General features: G+C 36.0%; 1 protein-coding gene across 1 annotated transcript in view; it reads left to right on the top strand.

The window, feature by feature from the left end:
- The window catches only part of tenm2b (teneurin transmembrane protein 2b), a 349,866-nt gene that overhangs the window by 132,780 nt on the left and 196,633 nt on the right, over positions 1-20,453 (top strand). Inside the window, exon 4 of the mRNA XM_082140873.1 lies at positions 6,910-7,170. Within this exon, the coding sequence (XP_081996999.1) occupies positions 6,945-7,170 (226 nt within the window). The 5' untranslated portion in view covers positions 6,910-6,944. The remainder of the gene's footprint in view (positions 1-6,909; positions 7,171-20,453) is intronic.

The following is a 20,453-nucleotide window of genomic DNA, read 5'->3' as shown; positions in this document are numbered from 1 at the left end:
TCTGTCTCTTCCTTTAATTCCGCATTTATTGAAACATAGTGTTAAAACTATTACAACGTACAAGTGTATGTGAGGTTTCGTCACGCTGCTCAGACGTTAGTATTGGCCCTGCTGACACGGGACTGAAGTGTTATTTGTTATTCACAGGAGAGCTAAATGCCGGGTTATGCTGGATGAGATAATAGAGGGCCGTGATGAGTGACAGAGAGAGGCAAACTGAGGTATTCAGCCCACTTTTTGGTAATTTTGTGAAAAATAGCTGTTATTCACTGAAATGTTTCTCCCAAAGTTATTGTATTTTAAGCAGACAGATTTAGCACGTTCAGGAGGTCTATAATACCTGGAGAAATACCATCCGCCTGCTGTCACCTGAGCCATTAATGTGCTTTTATCATAGCTATTCTATAATAAAATAAAATAGTAATTATTCATATTTGTATGATTTAATATTAGTGATTCACGTTTTTATTATATTTATTTTTTAATGTGATAAAATATCAACAAATTATATTATTTCAATATTATACTTATTATACACATATATACTATAATATATATTATACTATTGTAATATATACTTCAATATTAATGGATACAATTTTTATTATAGCCATTCTATAATATAAATAAATATGAACTATACATATTTTTATCTATTCTATACTATGATTTAAATAGTGATTCATGTTATTATTAAAATGATTCTATAATGTAATTAATATTAGCTAATTATATTTATATTCTAAAATATACTTAAATATGAATTAATCATAATATAGAATAGCTATAATAAAATAATTACATATTAGATAATAATATTTTATTATCTATTCTATATTATAATACAATTTTAGTGATTCATATTTTTATTAAACATTATGGATCTATTAATAAAATTTGGTACTTGCAAAATTGATTTTCTTTATTCTATTTTATTATTCTATAATATAAAAAAATTGTTATTTACATTTATATTATAGCTATTCTATAATATAATTAAATATAAACTTTTCATATTTGTATCATTTCTATATTATGATTTAATATTAGTGATTCATGTTTTTATTATATTTATTCTATAATGAAATTAAATATAAGCAAATTCTATTTGTATTCTCAAATATACTTAAATATGATTCATTCTAATATAGCTATAATATTTTTTTTTTAAATATTAGCTATTCATATTTCTATATATTCTATATTATAATTTAATTTTAGTGATTAATTTTTTATTAAACAAGATGAATCTATTAATATAGTTCAGTATTTGAAAAATATATATAATATCCTGAAATGTTAAATTACAAATTTATCATAGCTATTTTATATCGTAACTAAATATTAGCTATAAAGTATTCATAACTTCTATTTTTATTTCGTCACTATAAATACAGCTACTTATAGCTGTAATAGAATAGAATGGAGTAGAATGTCCATCAATGGGAAAAGATGCTTTGTGGTAGCAGAATAGCACAGTAACACAGTTAACACAGCCAGCAGGGGCTTATCGGACAGAGGGAATGTTTTTCTAAGTAATAAATAATCAGCACAGAGCAAGAAGGAAAGAGAGTGTGAAGGAGATTGCTGAGAAACAAAGTGTACGTGGTAATTATTAGATCATCTATTAAACACAAGCTAAGCTGTTCTCCACTTGTTAAGCCCTTTTGCACGTCTCTTAGCATCTCCAGAGCTGTTTCTTTCTTTCTTTTTCACACAAAACCCATCCACAAGAGATGCTAGTAAAAATAAATGGAGAAAACCCCACCGTCCCTCTCCTGATCTATCCCAGCCCAGGAGACAGAGTGCACAACAGCCCCAGGGCTTTAGGTTCAGCAAAATGGTTCTGTGCTCGCTTTAGGGTGCATTGCGCTCCGGCTACATGCTCTGTACCGCGGTACTTTACCTTCAAAGACTTCAGAACCGCACAAAAGAGCTCAACATCGCCTCCGGTGCCCGCAGAGTGGGAGGAGATTTTGACATAGAGTTTGCCATGTTGAAAATAGACACTGTTCTTCTCTTGGAAAGTTCTTCAGAGATTGTGATTCCAGAAGAGGAAGAGCAGCACAATGTATTGCCTTCTCAGCTCTGGCTAATATCAGTTCCTACATTTTTGAATTTTTTTGCTGAAATGACAATTTTCATTAGAGAATAATCTGCATCTTCTACCCCATCTCAGATCCTGTAACCCTGGATGCTCAAATATAGTTCTTTTTTTTTTGCATTTATGAAATGGTTTTGTGTCAAATTGGATATGTGTGTCAATACAGTATATACAGTTTTATGATACATCATACAGTGTTTCCAACGGTTTTAAAACCCTTTTCTATAATGCAGCACATCTCTTTAAATACAATTTACAGCTTTTGGCAGCTTTTAAGAGTGAACGGTGAATCAAAATGAATGAGAGAGGACCATGAAAAAAAATAGCCATCATTTATTCAATACCCTTACTTCATTCCAAACCCATATCATTTTATATATTTTGTGGAACCAAAAAGTAGAAGTTTTGCTGAATGTTCATGCTGCTCTTTTTTTATACAATGAATGGGGACAAAGGAGTTATTCACTTCCAGTTATTTTACCTGTAAAAAACAGCCCGGTATGTTGCTTTAACAGTCCGTTATGCCGCTTTTTAAAATGTATTATCATAAACACACTGGTTTGTAGTGCAAGTAGTTTTCCTTTTCACTGCACTTTTTTGTTCTTCTAGTTATTTATAGCTATTAATGCATCAGAAGTCTCGCATAAAATAGCGTACTTCTGTGTTGCAAAATAAAGTGGATACTTAAAATAAGGTGGAAATAAAAATGTACCATGAAAGGATGAAAGTAAATATGCACAGGTTTCAAAACACATGAAGGTGAGTAAAATGAGAGGATTTCCATTTTTAGTTGAACTCTCCCTCTATCTTTAAATTGAACCCATCAGGCACTTTTCTTCCTCATCACGCCACCAACCTCTCACACTGTTATAAATCTCTCCACTCTCTCCACCAGCTTCTCCTGCTATAATTATCATTCCCTTCCCCGCCGCTTGATCTAAGCATTTCTAATTGAACAGTCACAGTTAACAGTTGGTCACCCTGTTCCAGGCGCAAGCACCAGTCAGTCTCAGCGTGACGTTCACTGTGGCCTTTTGTATCTAGACTGATTAAGAGGCTTCTCTCTGCCCAAGATGGTTTTTGGCAGATTATCTTTAATGGAGTAGCCCAATAAGGCCTGCCTTTCTGTGCCACTGAGATTCCCAAATGGATAGGGAGGTTGTATCAATTATTGACGCGTATGGATCGCTGTTGAAGCGGTGTCTGTATGCAACGTCTCCAATGCTGCAAAATTGACCTGCATGTCCTTTAAAAATGTTATAAAGCACTGTAGTTGCACTGTGAACGTGTTTATCTGAAAACTGTAATGGTTGACCTCGATCAAGTCATACTTTGACTATTGAGTGTTACATGATAGTCATTTTGCTTGCTGTGTAGGGTACAACGGGGCTTTTCACTACTCCCATAGTGTATGATTGTAGAAAAAATATATATGTTAGTATTGAACATTGGTGGAGCAACAGATTTTGTGTGAAAATAAATAATATTTTTTAGTTACATTTTTATGAAAATCTTATAAATGTATGAGGTGGCAAGGTGGGTCTTTTACCCTCCACACAGGTAAAAGGCTCACCAGCATGGGGCAAAAGGCACACAGTATACAAATACTTTAGCTAAAAGAATATGTTTTTAATAATGTCTAAGTTAATACTTGTTCAAAACAATCACTTGTTATTACAAGTTATTAAATATCACAGTTAATTTGAGCACTTGACTTTGACAGCGTGATTGAGCTCTTCCTCAACTCACTGTTTGATTAGAACTTACTAATAGAAACTCAATGTTTTCTCTTAGCAAATTAATTGAGATGGTCGCTTAAAGGATTTGTGGGCTTTTCTAATCATAATATTATTTTTAAATGTGAGTTTTGATTCTGTAATGTGTGAATACTAAACTACAGACCTTATCTCTGAATCAATGGATAAAATCAAAAATGAAAAACAAAAGATCACGTTAAATTATTTGTGCTTTACCTAATTAAAATTCATAATCGCAAGTGTCATGTTTTTCTGTGTGTAAATGAGGCAGAAAATGAGGAGCCTAAATATATACAGATGACGAGCTAAAAGACCAATAGAAGGAATGATCAAATGAATATCCATCGCGCCATGGTGTGGAAAATGTGGACGAGGAGCAGGGGAAGGGCTGGAAAACAGACATGAAACCAGGGGGAATGGATGGTGAACTTGACCAGGGAGGAGTAGACGTGGTAGTAACCAGGAGGTTTTGTATAGGAGACGGCAGGATGACACCCAGAAACCCACCAAGGTAGCGCCCCATGGCAAAAGCCATGGTGGTTCAAAGTTCAACGCCACCCTGGGGACAAACAACGGAAACGATGCCGAGGGGGAAGGAGTCCTGGGTGCAGACGGAGGGTTGATGGATCTGTGCGACACCGTGCGATGGAGCTGCCACAACGACCCCCGGGGTGGAACCGGAGGGCTGCGGCGGAACCGGTGTGACTGAGGACTGATGCTGAGCCTGAGGGAGGGCGGAGCCAGTCTGAGACGAACGTTGAAGTGAAAATATTGGCCTTGCTGTACAGTTTTTTAGTAGAGTAATGTGTCCTAAAAGACCTGGTGGTTGTAGTATCTCTTTCATTGCCTTTGTTTTTCCCATATGTAACATTTGAAGTGGTATTTTTCATGACTAAATGATGTCCTAAACAACAGGCTTTCTGCCAGAGATTCAATGTTTTGATTGGATCCTCCGGTGGCTCCCATGCCTGGCTAACTCAGCACACCAACACAGATGTAGAGTGGGAGGGTGTGATAGTCTCTCTGTCTCTACCTGATAATAAGACATCATGAGGATACGTCTGTCTCGAGCTGAAGATAGCACATTCTGTTTGGGAGGCTTGATATATTGTTGTGATGTTTTGGATTTGCATTTCTCGGGCAATGTGACATAAATGGTTGATCTGCTTACAGAGTTTTCACAGGTTATCGGCTTGATCTACAGCTGATAGTGAGGCATTCCGTATATCTGTAGCTTGGGAATTTACTAATAGAGAAGCAACTGTTGGTTTTAACAGGTACAGATAGACATATTTTCCATTTTGCATTTGTGCATCACTCTATAGAAGCTTTTCAAAAGTGCAATTTTTAAGGAAAATCATGGAATCATCATGTTGCCATGTTGTCTTGAATCATAACACTCACCGCGCTCTCCCAGCTAATTAGGTGCTAAGACCTATATATCAATTCAAAAAGGCAAAAAAGGTCTGCGCTCTAAAAATATCAAATATCTTTATCTCCTGTCTACAATATAATATTTTTTAGAGTGCAGACTATATGCAATATTTTTTTTTGCATTTTTGCCATGTTGTCTTGGCAATGTAAACATTTTTGGGAAAATTGCTGCTATCAAAATGCTTTAGAATGATAATGCAGAGGATATATAAATTTAAGTGAATAATTACAGTACACTCTAAAAAGTTTAACTATGATTTAAAAAATTTTTTTTGGTGAAACATTACATTACTTAGTTACCTTTTATGGAAAGTAATGTGTACTTTTTCTAACCTGGGCTGGGCTTGCTTGTTAGTTTTTAACAACAAAGAACAAAAAAACAAAAGAAATGTATTATTTTTTGCAAATGTAAAGGCTCTTTCACACCTAAAGTGAAATGAAAAAGCCTCAGGCTGAAGGAAATTTAACACTTGTTCAACACAAAAAATGTAAACAGAGGATGTTTATCTGAAGTCATTTTTGCTTATTTGTATGGTTGAATTGGATCATTGAAGGTCAGCAGCAAATAAATTGGTTAATAAAGTCAGATTATATTTGAGTAAATATATTTGAGTTTTGCACAATATTCTGAAGGTGCATTTCACTGTTTTTATTTTCAGGAACACTGAATTTAACACTGAACTTTTTTTGTGCAAGTGTACTGAGTAAATGCTCACATTTAGTCTAGAACTACAGTAACCATCATGTTTAAACAGCGCACACAACACCTCTATACTTCTGATTTCTCTCAACATGGGGAGGTGTCAGTTAATAAATGGGAAAACAAAGTAACTTGCTTAACTTATTTGAAAAATTAACTCAGATATTTTGTTGTAAATTGAAAAGTAATGTAAAGTAAAAATGTACTTTTCTAGTTACTTGGAAAAAGTAATCTGATTACATGACTTGTATTACTTGTAATGCGTTACTCCCAGCACGGATCGTAAATACGAGTTTCCTAAATAAAAATTGGACGTGAACATGAAGTCTTATTTACAACTCAGGGATCATTTTGATGAAGTTCCAGAGTTGGACGGGCAATAAACTTTAAACACGGCGGAGGAAAGAATGATTGCTGCTGTGACTGGCAGTCTTTATTAGTCTTTTCCACAACAGCTACATCGCCTTGTCTTGTCATTAAAGTAATGCGTATTTACATATATGAATGATCATTTGAAGCATATTTCATGTTGTATACACCGCCAAAATAGACTGAAATTCCAGAATTATCTATATCTAGATAAAGCTGTGAATGTTTATATTGTTTTCAATGAATGGGACGCTAAATATCATATTGGCTTTAATAATAATTTTCCCAATAAATAGGCAAGAATGAACCATGTGGCAAGAATAAACCATGATTGTTGTTTCCGACAACAAAGCAATTGAATGCCACAAGCTTGTAATCACAACTTCAAAAAGTAGGACATTTCCGATAGCAAGTGAAGGCAGCATAAGTGCACATTGCAAAGCCAATTGTGATGATTTGTTGTAGTTGTTTTTTTGTTTGTTTTTTCCCCCCCTAAAATAAATCTAAACCCACAACACACATTTCCTCTGTGTCTTCTTCTGTAGGTAATTGACATAATTGTTCGTCAGCTTCTGCAGTGATGGATTTGAAGGACAGACAGCAGCGCTCTCTGACACAGGGTCCGTGCCGAAAGGATGTGCACTACGCTACATGCTCTCTGGACAATGAGAACTGCCATGTAGTGTCACAGAAATCATACAGTTCCAGCAAGAGGGTGAAGGCCTACCAGCAGGACGGACGCTTGCGCTATGGAGGATGTGTTGCGGAGTTGGTGCACCAGCAGACAGAAGAGTATGTCAGACAAGGTAAGATTGTTACTGTAATTAATATATTAATGAAAGAAATCATAATGGTAAATAATATGGCAGCTATACTACAGGTACATCTACATTTCGACCAAATTTTGCAAGCAAATACAATGTCTGTTGTCTATTTTCAGTAGTGTAGAGATGTACAGTATAAAGCACCGGTCACACAGAAGTCACTTTTAAACCAAAAAGCTTTCTGTTGGTCAACCAACTTGACCTGTTGTGAAATGTGTGAAGGGAAATCTTTTGCCCTCATGCGAAATTCCCGATAGCATGGATTCCTATTAAAATTACTGGATTTCAATTTGAATTAATTTTATTTGTTTTATGTTTTTGTTTGTCTTTTCACTTTCATCCAATATAACAAATACAGGTTTAAAGCAAATAGAGGACTATGTAGTATGTGCAATTCTTAAGTGCATGTTGGATACAGCAGTCTTTAGGTCAGAGTTTTCTCATTAGTTGAGGCTTTAACACAAATGCCATCATGGATGAATGTTATCCATTTTAAACCACATAATCCCCTTGTAATAAAATCAGAGAAGATTTTTTTCTGTGGTAAGTTTTAATTTGCAGCTATTGAAACTTTTGATCTGTGTGCACAGAAGTATGCTAAAGTTTCAAGACAAATATTTGTTGAAAGCTATTGTTCCTTTCATGCAAGTGACACTGACCTGGTAAATACAAACCGGACTGGAGCAGAGTGATTCTGAAAAAAGGGGGGAAAACTCACTAAATATACAAATTTAAGATAAATTAACGTGCTAAATTAAAGGATTTATTTTATATTACTAAATGAACCTGAATAAATTAGACAATTTTAAATTGTTATTAAAATATTAAATTATATGCCATTTCATTTTTACATCATTTATATCAGGAGGGATTTCATGATTGCCATGTGAATATCATTGAGCACATTCAATCTGTTTTGTCTTCATTTTAATCACAACCGGGAATTTTTACAGATAATTTTCTTTCTGACAGAAGTTGTGTTCTGTCTGGTATTTAGCCGTGACTTGGGGTCAGTTCATCCAATAACACAATCTTGCAATTGGGTGGAAAAAACTAGAAATGGATTTTTATTTTATTTTTTTTTTATTTATTTTTTTTAATTGTGCTGCCAGGTTTTGTTTTGCTCAAATTGATTTTGCTATGAAGTGTTAACAGGTTATAATTATGGTTCGACCAACTGACCTTATTTTCCTGCACAGATAATTGATTGTAAACATGAAGTTTAAAAAAATGTTGAGCCATGTTGAAAGATGTCCTTACAAATATACCTTAAGCCAGGTTTGTCAATATCAGATAAAGAGATAATAGAGGTGAGCTGCAGTGTTCGATCTGGAACCTTCATCCTTTCAGTATATGAACTAACTTTACTATTTTCATCTAGTCAAAATACTTTGAGTGAGATATATATAATTAATATTAATGTAGAAACAACATAAACACAGTATTTTTTTAAAATATTTGATCTAAAAGGAAATGTCCAGAAATTAAATAAAATTATTAAACACTTAATAGTCTTCACTGCATAATTTATAAATTGAATATAGATTATATTTTATTAAGCTACAAATGTTATTCAGTTAAGTACAGTTAGTGATTTCTTTGATTAACATTAATGACACAGACTGCAGCAGGTTTATTAGGTTGATGTCACTTTAAGACCTGAAGCACATGACACGGATCAGGGGAATGGCTGGAAAAGGCTCTCAACCAATCAGATTCAAGAATTAGAATTGTAACAAAAACTGTTGTATATGGAACATCTCAGTGTTAACATATGATTAAAAAAACAAACAAACATTTTGTCAAAAGTTTGTGGTCCGTAAGATTATTTTTGAAGAAATTAATACTTTTGTTCAGAAGGGACACATTCAATTGATCAATAGTGACAGTCAAGACATAAAAAAATAAAATAAAATAAAAAACTATTTCAAATGCTGTTCTTTTGAACTTTCTATTAAAAAAAAAAAAAGAAAAAATGTATCAATTTCCACAAAAATATTAAGCAGCACAACTGTTTTCAACATTGCTAATAATAAGAAATGTTTCTTGAGCAGCAAATCAGCATATTATAATGATTTCTAAAGCATCATGTGACACTGAAGTCTGGCTGCTGAAAATTCAGTTTTGCTATTATACAGGAGTAAATATATTTTAAAATATAATAAAATAGAAAAAATATATATTTTAAATTGTAATAATATTTTACAATATTACTCTTTTATTGTATTTTTTAATCAAATAAATGCAGCCTTGGTGAGTAGAAGAGATGAGAGACATAGAGGAATAAGAGACTTAAAAATCTTACTGACCCCAAACTTTTGAACGGTAGTGTATACAGTATTTATATAAGGTGTTTGAATTAGCTTTTTCTTATAAAAATAAATGATCAAATATAAAAATCAACTGGTCACACTAAAAATAAGGCGAACCACAAGTCTTGATGTTGAATAAAACAAACTCATGTTATTCATCGACTACCCTTTATTATTACTCTTGATTATAGTTGGGGTTTTCCACTCTCAGTCCGGATTGTTTCCAGAATCAACATACGGTTGTTTTGCAGCACAACATTTCTGTGGAGACTCAGCCAAACTCACAATACAGCCTGAAGCGGGGTTTTTTTTGTCAGGTTTTGATTCGGGAATATCCAGGAGAGGGATACTGCCTGTCATTCAGTGGTTTTTTCCCCCTTTTTCCACAGGCTTCTGTGTTTTTTCCATAGATGCTGGCTCAGGTGTAGTTCAAAGATTGCATGAAAATCTTTTAATAGTCTGAGATGAGATGTGCCCCACTAGCAGTGCCCACATCTCATTATAGCAAAGTTTCATCTACCTAAAGCAAGAGGTGACCTTGTCGTCACTTTTCTCCTTCACTGTGTGCTGTAAAAATAGCCCAAACCAGTGAGACCGAGCTACACACTGCTGCCTCATCTTCAGAGTGGATCAGACAGACTGAGACATAGAGAGAGAAAATGATAGACACAGAACCAGGACTAGAAGTCTCTAGCTTTCAGTAGCCTGAGGTTTCTGGTCCACGGTTATTTTATTTTTTATTTTTTTATTTTTTACTTGCCAGCTGTAGTCGGCTCCACATTACATCTGATCAAACTCGCCATGGTTATGCTCATATGGCTTAGGGAGGAGTTTTTGGTTGTAGGACGCGCCAAGCTGGTGGTCCATGGCCGTATTAGATCTACAGGGCTCTGCAGACAGCTTTGCCTCAGTAAAGGCCATATGGCGAGGGATCTTCGGAAGTACGGGAGCACTCGTTATGGACATTTGCGGGAAGGAGTGCTCTGCCTCTTAGGCAGCCCAGAACCCCCTTATGGTCCCTTTAGTGCACTTTTTTCCAGCACAACATCTGGTAGCATGTGCTTATCGTCCTCCATCCAAGCCCTTACTAAGCAGAGCTGCTCCTAACATAGCGGAACATTGAGATTACAGTATATGGGTAATGTGGGTGAACGGGGGGAGAGATGATGATGGAGGAAAGTACATCTGGAGGAAAGCAGCAACTATATCCATCTCTATGACCCTGCTTCCACCTGAGATTAACATCCAGCTCAGATGATCCTATCAAAAGTGATCAGACGAGAGGGATTACTGTTTATACTTGGTATGGACATATCATGTGGCAGATGCATTGCTGGTGACCACTTCTGATCAGATTTAGTCAAGTGGATAGTCTCTGATTTCATGACTCCACACATCAGATCAGCCTGTCATTCAACAACATTGTCTTTTGATGGATGGTACGATGCCGATTATTTTTTATCTTTGATAATTGATATGCAGAATTTTGGTAACACTTTATTTTAATGTGCTGTTAGACATGATACATGTATTTACTATGGATAACCCTAATTCTGTAGTACATGTTAATTAAAATTACTCCGTACCTTTTAGTGTAATTGCACTGTAATAATGTCAAGGTAAAATAAATGTGACCAGAATTTTAATGACAGTTTTGTTTCTAAATAACCATTTCACTACAAAAACCCCCAAAACTTAAAGGGTTATTCACCCTCATGTTGTTCCAACCCTGTAAGACTTTCGGAACACAAATTAAGATATTTTTGATGAAATCTGAGAGCTGTCTCACTCCTTCATAGGCTTCTAATTTAATTCTGCTGGCCCAGAAAAGTTAGTAAAAACATCGTTAAAATAGTCCAAGTGACTACAGTGGCTCAACCTTAAGTTTATCAAGCGACGAGAATACTTTTTGTGCGCAACCCCCCCCCCCCCAAAAATACTTTTTATTCGACTATTCATTTTCTTCCGTGTGGGCCTCTAACATGAGTTCACGAGAGCGCCACGGCACTTGCACTAGAACTGAGAAGGTTCTTACGGGGTTGGAACAACATGAGGGTGAGTAATTACTGACACAAATTTCATTTTTGGGTGAACTAACCCTTTAAGCAAGCATAGGTCATTTTCATATTCATAACAAATATTATTATATTATATTATATTATATTATATTATATTATATTATATTATATTATATTATATTATATTATATTATATTATATTATATTATATTATTATATACAATAATAATATTAAAGGTATAGCGGAGGATCTTTCCAAATTTTAGATAAGACCCGCCCTCTCCACTTTTTGAAAAGTTTGATTGATTCACCAGAATGATTGACAATTAGGAGGACCAATAGTATAGGTTACCCACCAGGAAGTAAAACATCCTCCGCTATACCTTTAATTATTAGTTTAATGACACAATAAACATAATAACAATCCAACACAGAGATAGAATGAGCACACCAAACATTGTCAAGACAAGACTCGACCAAGAACTCAAGAAACACTGTGGTATAAATAAAAAGAACTACAAAACATGGTGAAGAACCTTTTTTTCTTCTTTTTATTGCTTGATTAGCTCCAACTTAACTTGATTACCTGCTTAGCTACATAAATGTAAGAGCTACATTAAGCTTCTTTAAAACATTTTATTTTTTATTTTTCAGGGTTGGACTGACATGAGTGACATTTCTTTCATTTTTAGCAAACTATTCCTTTAATTCTGGGTGTAAACTGCAATGCCTAAAGCTCACTATACTAAAAGGAATATCTTCTGTACTTTTCCATTTTGAAATTTGCTCTCCCACATGATGGCTAATTTTAGATCTGCATCATATGGACTTGTCGCTCAAGATCAATACCAATGTGACTGCGTTGCTTTCAGGCTTTCGATTTGTTTGGAGTAAAGGTAGGTAGTTTAACAAGCTCTTGATAGGATTTTCATCCATATTACAGCCAGCGGCCATCAAAGCCGACAGAGGGAGCTTGCGATAGTATGGCAACACTCATGGTCTTTAACTGACAATGAAAAGCAGATTATGTTTTAATGCCGATCTAACGTATTCCTACACCCACCGCCTTTTAGAGGAACTTTGAAATACTGTGGGGGTCCAGGTGAGTCTCCATCTCAATTAGAGATCATTTCCATGTTGAAGAGGAACATTAGGCCTCTGCTAGAGAGTGGTGTGTAATGGGCAGTGCTTGAGATGTAATATTGATGGGAGCGCTCAAGTGGAATGAGAATGAGAATGCACTGGGAATGGTGAAAATGAGATAGCTGGTGTACAAACACCTAAACAGAACTGTCTCATTGGCATACAGTAGCTTTTGATGTCTGCGGTGGTTTTTCCATTCATGGAGATGTTGACCTTGAGTACAATCTATTGTATTTATATGAGCATACTTCTTTCTCTACCTTCCATTCTGTGATGCCATTTCATCTTTTTTTCTCTGTTTCTCATTTATTCTCTTCCTCCTCACTCTCTCACTCTCTATATGGTCAATGCAATGCAATCTTTGGTAGAATTATGTCAACATGAATGATTCAACCGTGCAGTTTAAAATGTTATTTCGAAGCAAATATGTTTCTTTTTGTATTTTTTTTTTTGTTGTTGTATTTTTATGGAATTGTAATAACTTGATCTTTCTTTGAAGTAAATTTGCCTTTTTACGTAAATCATTTAATTAGGAAGTGGGCTATTAGATAACATTAACCAAAGACCAGGCACAGTTTTAGCATTCATTTTGGCTCCAATCTGGTATAGCTGCCTTGTGTTGGTCAACACGGTGAATCTGTGTGACAAACTTTATCCCATTTCAAAATTTGTGCGGGAAAATATTTTGCTCTCACGCAAAATTGTGTGGGTTCCTTTTGAAATGACTGGATTTCGTCACACCTTAATGCCCACTTTTCACCATTCAATCAAGCACCGGCCTACAATATTCCATTTCACTCAAAATACATCACAGTCAGGTAAAGAAAAATTGCGAACAGTAATTCATGTTGACTTAAAACTTCGTCAAACTAATGTATGACATTTTAAGTGCACCTTGCAGACCAAATGGTGAAAGATCTGGAAACTTCAGTGCTGTTGGTTCAAATCACACAAAGGGCAATCCTTTGTGCTTTTGAGCAATGGGCTTAGCCTCAGGTTACTCTTGGGCGAATGTCACTGTAGATAGTGTGTGTGTGTGTGTGTGTGTGTGTGTGTGTGTGTGTGTGTGTGTGTGTGTGTGTGTGTGTGTGTGTGTGTGTGTGTGTGTGTGTGTCTAGCAGTTTATTGAATTCGCCCCAAACCATTTTACATATGTATGCTCGTTTGTTGCTGAGTTCTGGCAAAATTGTTTTTGACTGGTTGTACTTTAGACTGTAAGAACAAAAAAGAGGTCTTAATGGTGCACTTAAAAATCATGTTAACATTTAATTTGACAGAAGTAGTTTTAATTACTCGTCTGTTCTTCTTTTCTGCAGGCGGTATCTTTTGTAACAGTTATATAACAGCATAGTTTATTGTTTGCATGTCACTGCATGTGTCTGTTGGATTATATTCCATGGTGTTCTCGAGAAACGAGACATGTTTGAATGAGTAAACATTACAGCTATTCACCATTTAAATACATTATGACTTTAAATGCAGGAGTAATACCGTACCATTCTGTAAGATCTAAAATATTATTTAGTCAGCCATATGCTCTCTAAGGGCGGCACAGTGGCTCAGTGGATAGCACTGTTGCCTCACAACAGGTCCGGTTTGCCCCACAATCCAAAAACATGCAGTATGGTTTAATTGGAGACGCTAAATTGTCAGTAGTTGTGAATGCTTGTGTGTTTGAGTCCTAATCCATGTAATGGGGAGGTTTTGGAAAAGACTGGCAACCTACCCTGTAAAACAATCATTGCCAAGAAAATTCATGGACAGTCTCTTGCATATGGCAAAAGATGGCCATAGAATCACCAAGACTCAGATACGACTGAAATGGTAATAGTTAGATGGATGCTCTCTAAATCTGAGAACACAGATATATGTAAAACTTTAGTTTGGGGTCCAATTCTCACTATTAACTAGTTGCTTACTAGCAAGCTTATTACTAGGATATTGGCTGTTTATTAGTACATATTATTGCCTTATTCTGCATGACCATATTCTACATCCCTTAACTAATTCCAATCCAATACCTAAACTTAACAACTACCTTACTAACTATTAAATAAGCACTAATTAGGAGTTTATTGAGGCAAAAGTCATAGTTAGTTAATAGTGAGAATTGAACCCTATAAAGTGACCCAGAAATGTTTTTAGCTGGTTTGGACCTTTAGAGCTATACATTCGTGGCAAGGCAAACAATTAGCCACAAATGAATCAGTGAACTGAAAACTAAATCCTGGGAAAGACATGAATTATGAAAAGATGAATTTTCTAATTCATCAAAACTGGCCGCAACACAACATTAGAATGGAAACAATGTGGTATGAATTAAATAAATTGTTTACAATACATGTTCTTTAATTGCTACAGGGTTATCTTTTTTTTTGTGAAATGGTGTCACGGTTCTGTTAGTTTGGACTTTTTGTGTTTCACCACCTTCTGCCTGAGTTAGTCATTTGTTGTCTTGGTCACTCATTATCTTCCTCGTTATCACGTGTTCAGTTCTGTTTGTGTTCATTGTCGGGTATTGTCTACGTAACGTGTGTGTGAGTAGCTCTCTCTCTCTGTTTTGGATTTATGACTGTGGATTAATTAAAGAGACTTTCCTCTTCATCATCTTGTTCGCATCGATAATCTACATCATATGTGACAAATGCTTGGAATACCCTATGGATGTAGAATATCTCTTACCAACGTAATAGATGTTAACCTTGAATGCTGATTTTATGATAGTTTTTTTTTTTTTTTTTTTTTACATTTGAAGGAGACCCAACACGGATCTTCTATAGGGATAAGAAAAATACCTCTTTTTTTCTTGTTTCAAAGTCCTGCTATTTATCTTGCCTCTCACAGTGTGTGGCTTTGATATGGTTATCTAGTGAAGCATGGGCTCAAGGATCTGCTACAAACTATGCCAGGGAGCATCTCACCTCTTCTCAGCCCATCTTTCGGAGACTTAGTATTGGTCTTTACTATCACCAAGGTCAGTGTTGTCCTTGGATTAGAGTTTAACATTTTATATATATGTATAAAAAGGATTCGTTTTATTTTTCATTCTGGCATGTTTCAGAAATGTTCTTTTAGCTGGGGAGACTTAAAGGAACACGCTGACTTTTTGGGACTTTAGCTTATTCAACGTATCCCCCAGAGTTAGATAAGTCCATACATATCCTTTTCATCTCCGTGCGTGCCGTAACTCTGTCTGACTGGAGGTAAACGGCTCCAGCTAGCATACTGCTCCCAATAAGTGACAAAATAACGCCAACATATTCCTGTTTACATATTGTGATTTGTATAGTCACAGCGTGTACAAATAACAAGGTCACATGAGGCACAGCCATCTTCTAACCGTATACATACTGGGAACTATATTCTCAGAAGGCGAAGCACAGCTACTTCTGTGGTGTGATTTACTCCAACTCTGCGCGAACTCTCTGCTCCTCACCACGGGGCTTCTCAGGTGCTGCGAGCAAATCATTCCACCCAAGTACTGTAGCAGTGCTTCTCCTTCTGAGAATATAGTTCCCAGTATGCATACGGTTACATGCGGTTTATATGTATGGACTTATCTATCTCTGGGGGACACAGTGAATAAGCTAAAGTCCCAAAAAGTCGGCTTGTTCCTTTTAAAGGAGTAGTTTGACCAAATCTCGAAAGTAAGTCATATTTGAAATAAGCATTTTTTATTTATGTATATATATATATATTTGTTTTTTGTTTTTTTGTTTTTTTTTAGTTCCCTCTATAGCTTATGATGATTAAAAGTTCTAAATGTGCTGTTCAGTGAAAGAAAAGGAAAAAATCTCCAGAGAAAAGGGCATTGACATTTTGCTGTTCTCCTTGCACTCAAGGTAGCCTATTAGACTCTTAGTCACACCCAGCACCTGGACTCTCTGAGTTTTTAAGTCGGCTATTTTTGCACAAGGCAAATGGTAAACCAGTGGAGTGAACCCTAATTTCTGTCCCCCCCTCCAGACCCTAATGGGCTCTAATGCAAGTATCCAGGGGTTCATAAGCCTTGCAAATTAGCCTGGCGATCAAAATTGGCTCTTTTATGAAGAAAAAATTGTGCTTGAAAGCCTGATTTTCTTCATGCATGTAAATGCAAGTTTTTTTCTTCTTTTTTCTTCTTTTTTGGAATAATGGAATAATGTCAAACCTGATGCAAAGCATCTAAAGGTGATGCTTAAAAATCAAATTTTGGACAATGAAACTGAAACACTTGGTTTTAGACCACATATTAATAATTATAATGTAACAAAGTTAGTTATTGTGGGAAAAAGGAGGCGGAAACTGGTGAACATTCAACACATTTTAATACCAAAAATAAAATAAATACAAAATGAAAGTAAAAGACAGAAGCCCCTCACGGACGACTGCTGTCACATAAAAAAAACAACCATAAACATCAAATAAAATCGTCCTCGTCCTGCTCGCCACATATAATAATAATTTATTAGTATTGTGTAGGGCCTCCTTTTGTGGCCAATACAGCATCAGTCTGTCTTGGGAATGACAGATACAAGTCCTTCACAGTGGCCAGAGGGATTCTAAGCCATTCCTCTTGTGATGCTGATGGAGGGAAATGTTTTCTGACTTGCTCCTCCAAAATACCCCAAAGTGGCTAAAAAATATTTAGATCCGTTGACTGTGCAGGCCATGGGAGATGTTCAACTTCACTTTCATGCTCATGAAACTATTCTGTCACAAGTCTTTCTGTGTGTATTGGTGCATTATAATTCTGATCTGCAGCACCCCCTTCAGGGTACAATGTTTGAACCATTAGGTGCACATGGTCCTGCATAATTGTTCGGTAGTCCTTGGCAGTGACGCGCCCATCAAGTACAGTAGGGAATGCCATGATATTGCAGCCCAAACATCACCGATCCACCCCTGTGCTTCACTCTGGGCAGCGACAGTCCTGGTGTTAGGCCTCTTTAGGGCTTCTCCACACCATAACTCCTACGGATGTGGGAAAGACAGTGCAGGTGGACTCATCAGAGAACAACACATGTTTCACATTGTCCATAGTCCAAGATTTACACTGTTGGTACTAATGAAACGGACATTTGGCATTGGAAAGAGTGACCAAAGTTTTGGCTTTGCAGCCCAACCATGAATATTGACTCTGTGAAGCTCCAGATGAACAGTTTTGGTAAAAACAGGAGAGTCGAGGTGCACATTTAATTCTGCAGTGAGTTGGGCAGCTGTGGTTTTATGTTTTTGGATACAATTCAAGTTAGTACCTGCACTGTTTTGTGCGGGTGAGCGGGCCGGAGCACGTTGAGTGTTTTCTGTTAGAACGGTGTCGTGTTAGCGGCCCCTAATTTAATAACTAATGATCTTTGCAAACAGAAGTGAATAAATCAATCAAAACTAACTTTAGCTGGACAATAACTTTATTCTAGAGCCAAAACCATCTCTGTTACTGTAATTTCCTATTATCACTGTAAAGCTGCTTTGAAACAATCTATATTGTTAAAAGCGCGATATAGAAATGAAGGTGACTTGACTTGACTTGACTAATGGAATGTATATTAGTGAAGATTGGCCATCAGCCTGCGCATATATAGGTGTGAAACCTCCAACATCAAATTGGCCAGTGCTTCAGTTTCATTGTCCAACCCCTGTGTATATATACATACATGTATACATATACAGACCCTTTCCAAAAAATTTGAATATCATGGAAAAGTTTATTTATTTCCATAAATCCATTCAAAACGTTAAACTTCCATAGATTATAGATTCAGGGCCCACAACTTAAACAATTTCAAGTATTTAGTTGTTTATTTGTACATCATTTGGGCTTCCAGCTCATAAAACCCACGAAAACAGGATTTCCATGTGATACCATGGTCATTGAACCAGGTTTTGGTTATTTTGGCAGTGTGGGCAGGTGCAAATCCTGCTGGAAAAGTCAGCTGGAAGTCAGCATCTCCATAAAGCTTGTCTGCTGAAGGAAGCATGAAGTGCTCTGAAAATGTCCTGGTAGACGGCTGCGTTGAGTGGACAGCACTGTGGACCAACACCAGCCGATGACATGGCTCCCCAAACCAACACAGACTGTGGAAACTTCACACTGGACTTCAAGCATCTTGAAGTGTGTGCCTCTCCATTCTTCCTCCAGACTCTGGGACCTTGTTTTCCAAATGAGATGCAAAATTTGCTCTCATCAGAAAAGAGGACTTTGGTCCACTGTGCTTTATTAAATCCAGAGTCAACGCAGCCGTCTACCAGGACATTTTCAGAGCACTTCATGCTTCCTTCATTTTCCAGCAGGATTTGCACCTGCCCACACTGCCAAAATAACCAAAACCTGGTTCAATGACCATGGTATTACTGTGTAATTACTGTGTGATTTCATGTAATATTCAATTTTTTTGAAATCCTGTTTTCGTGGGTTTTATGAGCTGGAAGACCAAATTATGTACAAATAAACAACTAAATACTTGAAATCGTTTAAGTTGTGGGCCCTGAATCTATAATCTATGGAAGTTTAACGTTTTGAATGGAATTATGGAAATAAATAAACTTTTCCATGATATAAAATTTTTTTGGAAAGGGTCTGTATATATATATATATATATATATATATATATATATATATATATATATATATGAAGAGTTTGGTTACAAAACGCGATAAATCCATTTTGATTAATTTGAGTAAAAATGTGTTTTCTTTACCAAGAATGTGGCAAGATGAAAACCACTATTTTCTCTTTCAAACTTTCACATAGCATCTTTAGGTTATAATAAAAAAAATTTTTTTTTTAAAAATCAAATCCAGATTTTGATTTCAAAGATTTATTATAAAAACTGATAATTTTTTCCCCAAAATGCAATAAATTCATGACACTTTTTTTTTCAAAATGCAATTAATCCATTGAATCAATATAAAAGTTATTTTTCATATTGAAACTGTTGAAAATACACAACAAAATAAGTTGATCCACATATGACAGCCTCTGAACTCGGTCAATATATCTTATTACAGGCACTGGACTAAAAATACATACAATCAGCCATCGCTAGGAAATACTGTACCTCCTGAACTTTTTTGACGGCGATCATCTGTAAAATGGCTTGGTCCTGCTCGGTTTTCATTGACTTTGAGTAAAACAATTGAAAGTTTTTCAAAAGATCCCCAGGGGTTAACGTGTCAGCGTGACTGAAGTTTGATGCTGTCGTGTCGTGTGAGAACAAACAACAGCCGGCATTTTTCCTCCTCCCGCGTGCCTCGTCTTCTTAATCTCCTCACGTAAATGATTAGATTTCGATGGCTTACGTTTCTTCCCTACCGCAGAAACCACCACAGGTTCATCAATGCCGTCAAAATTATACACATTTTTGTTTGATTGTTGATCAAAAAGTACAAAGTAGATAGGAAAAACTAGGATGCCGGGTGTATTCAGAGCGCCGCCGTTACTGTTTACAATGCGTGGAATGGTGCGCTGTGATTGGTTGAGCGCATTTATCGCATTCTGCAGAGAAAGGAGACGGCCTTTGTCACGGTTTGGAAAGAAAGGGAGAAAACATGAGAGAATAACACGGCGGATATCGCATTTTACGTAAAATTTTAAATGGACTTTTCAATACCGACCCTATACAATACTGATTTTTGCGGGAACTCAATTTTTTTTAAAATGGCGTTTATCGCGTTTTGGAACCAAACTCTTCATATACTATTATCATATGTCAATGATACTAAAATAACACTGGAACAAGTACTCTTTAAGTACAAGATACTACCTCACCTGTTCTGTCATTGTTGACGCCATGCCAGTGCTATTGAACA

Source organism: Leuciscus leuciscus (assembly GCF_965113295.1).
Source record: "Leuciscus leuciscus genome assembly, chromosome: 16".
NCBI classification, from domain to species: Eukaryota; Metazoa; Chordata; class Actinopteri; order Cypriniformes; family Leuciscidae; genus Leuciscus; species Leuciscus leuciscus.
Note: the sequence above shows the minus strand (reverse complement) of the source record. Positions and strands in the feature narration are given on the sequence as shown.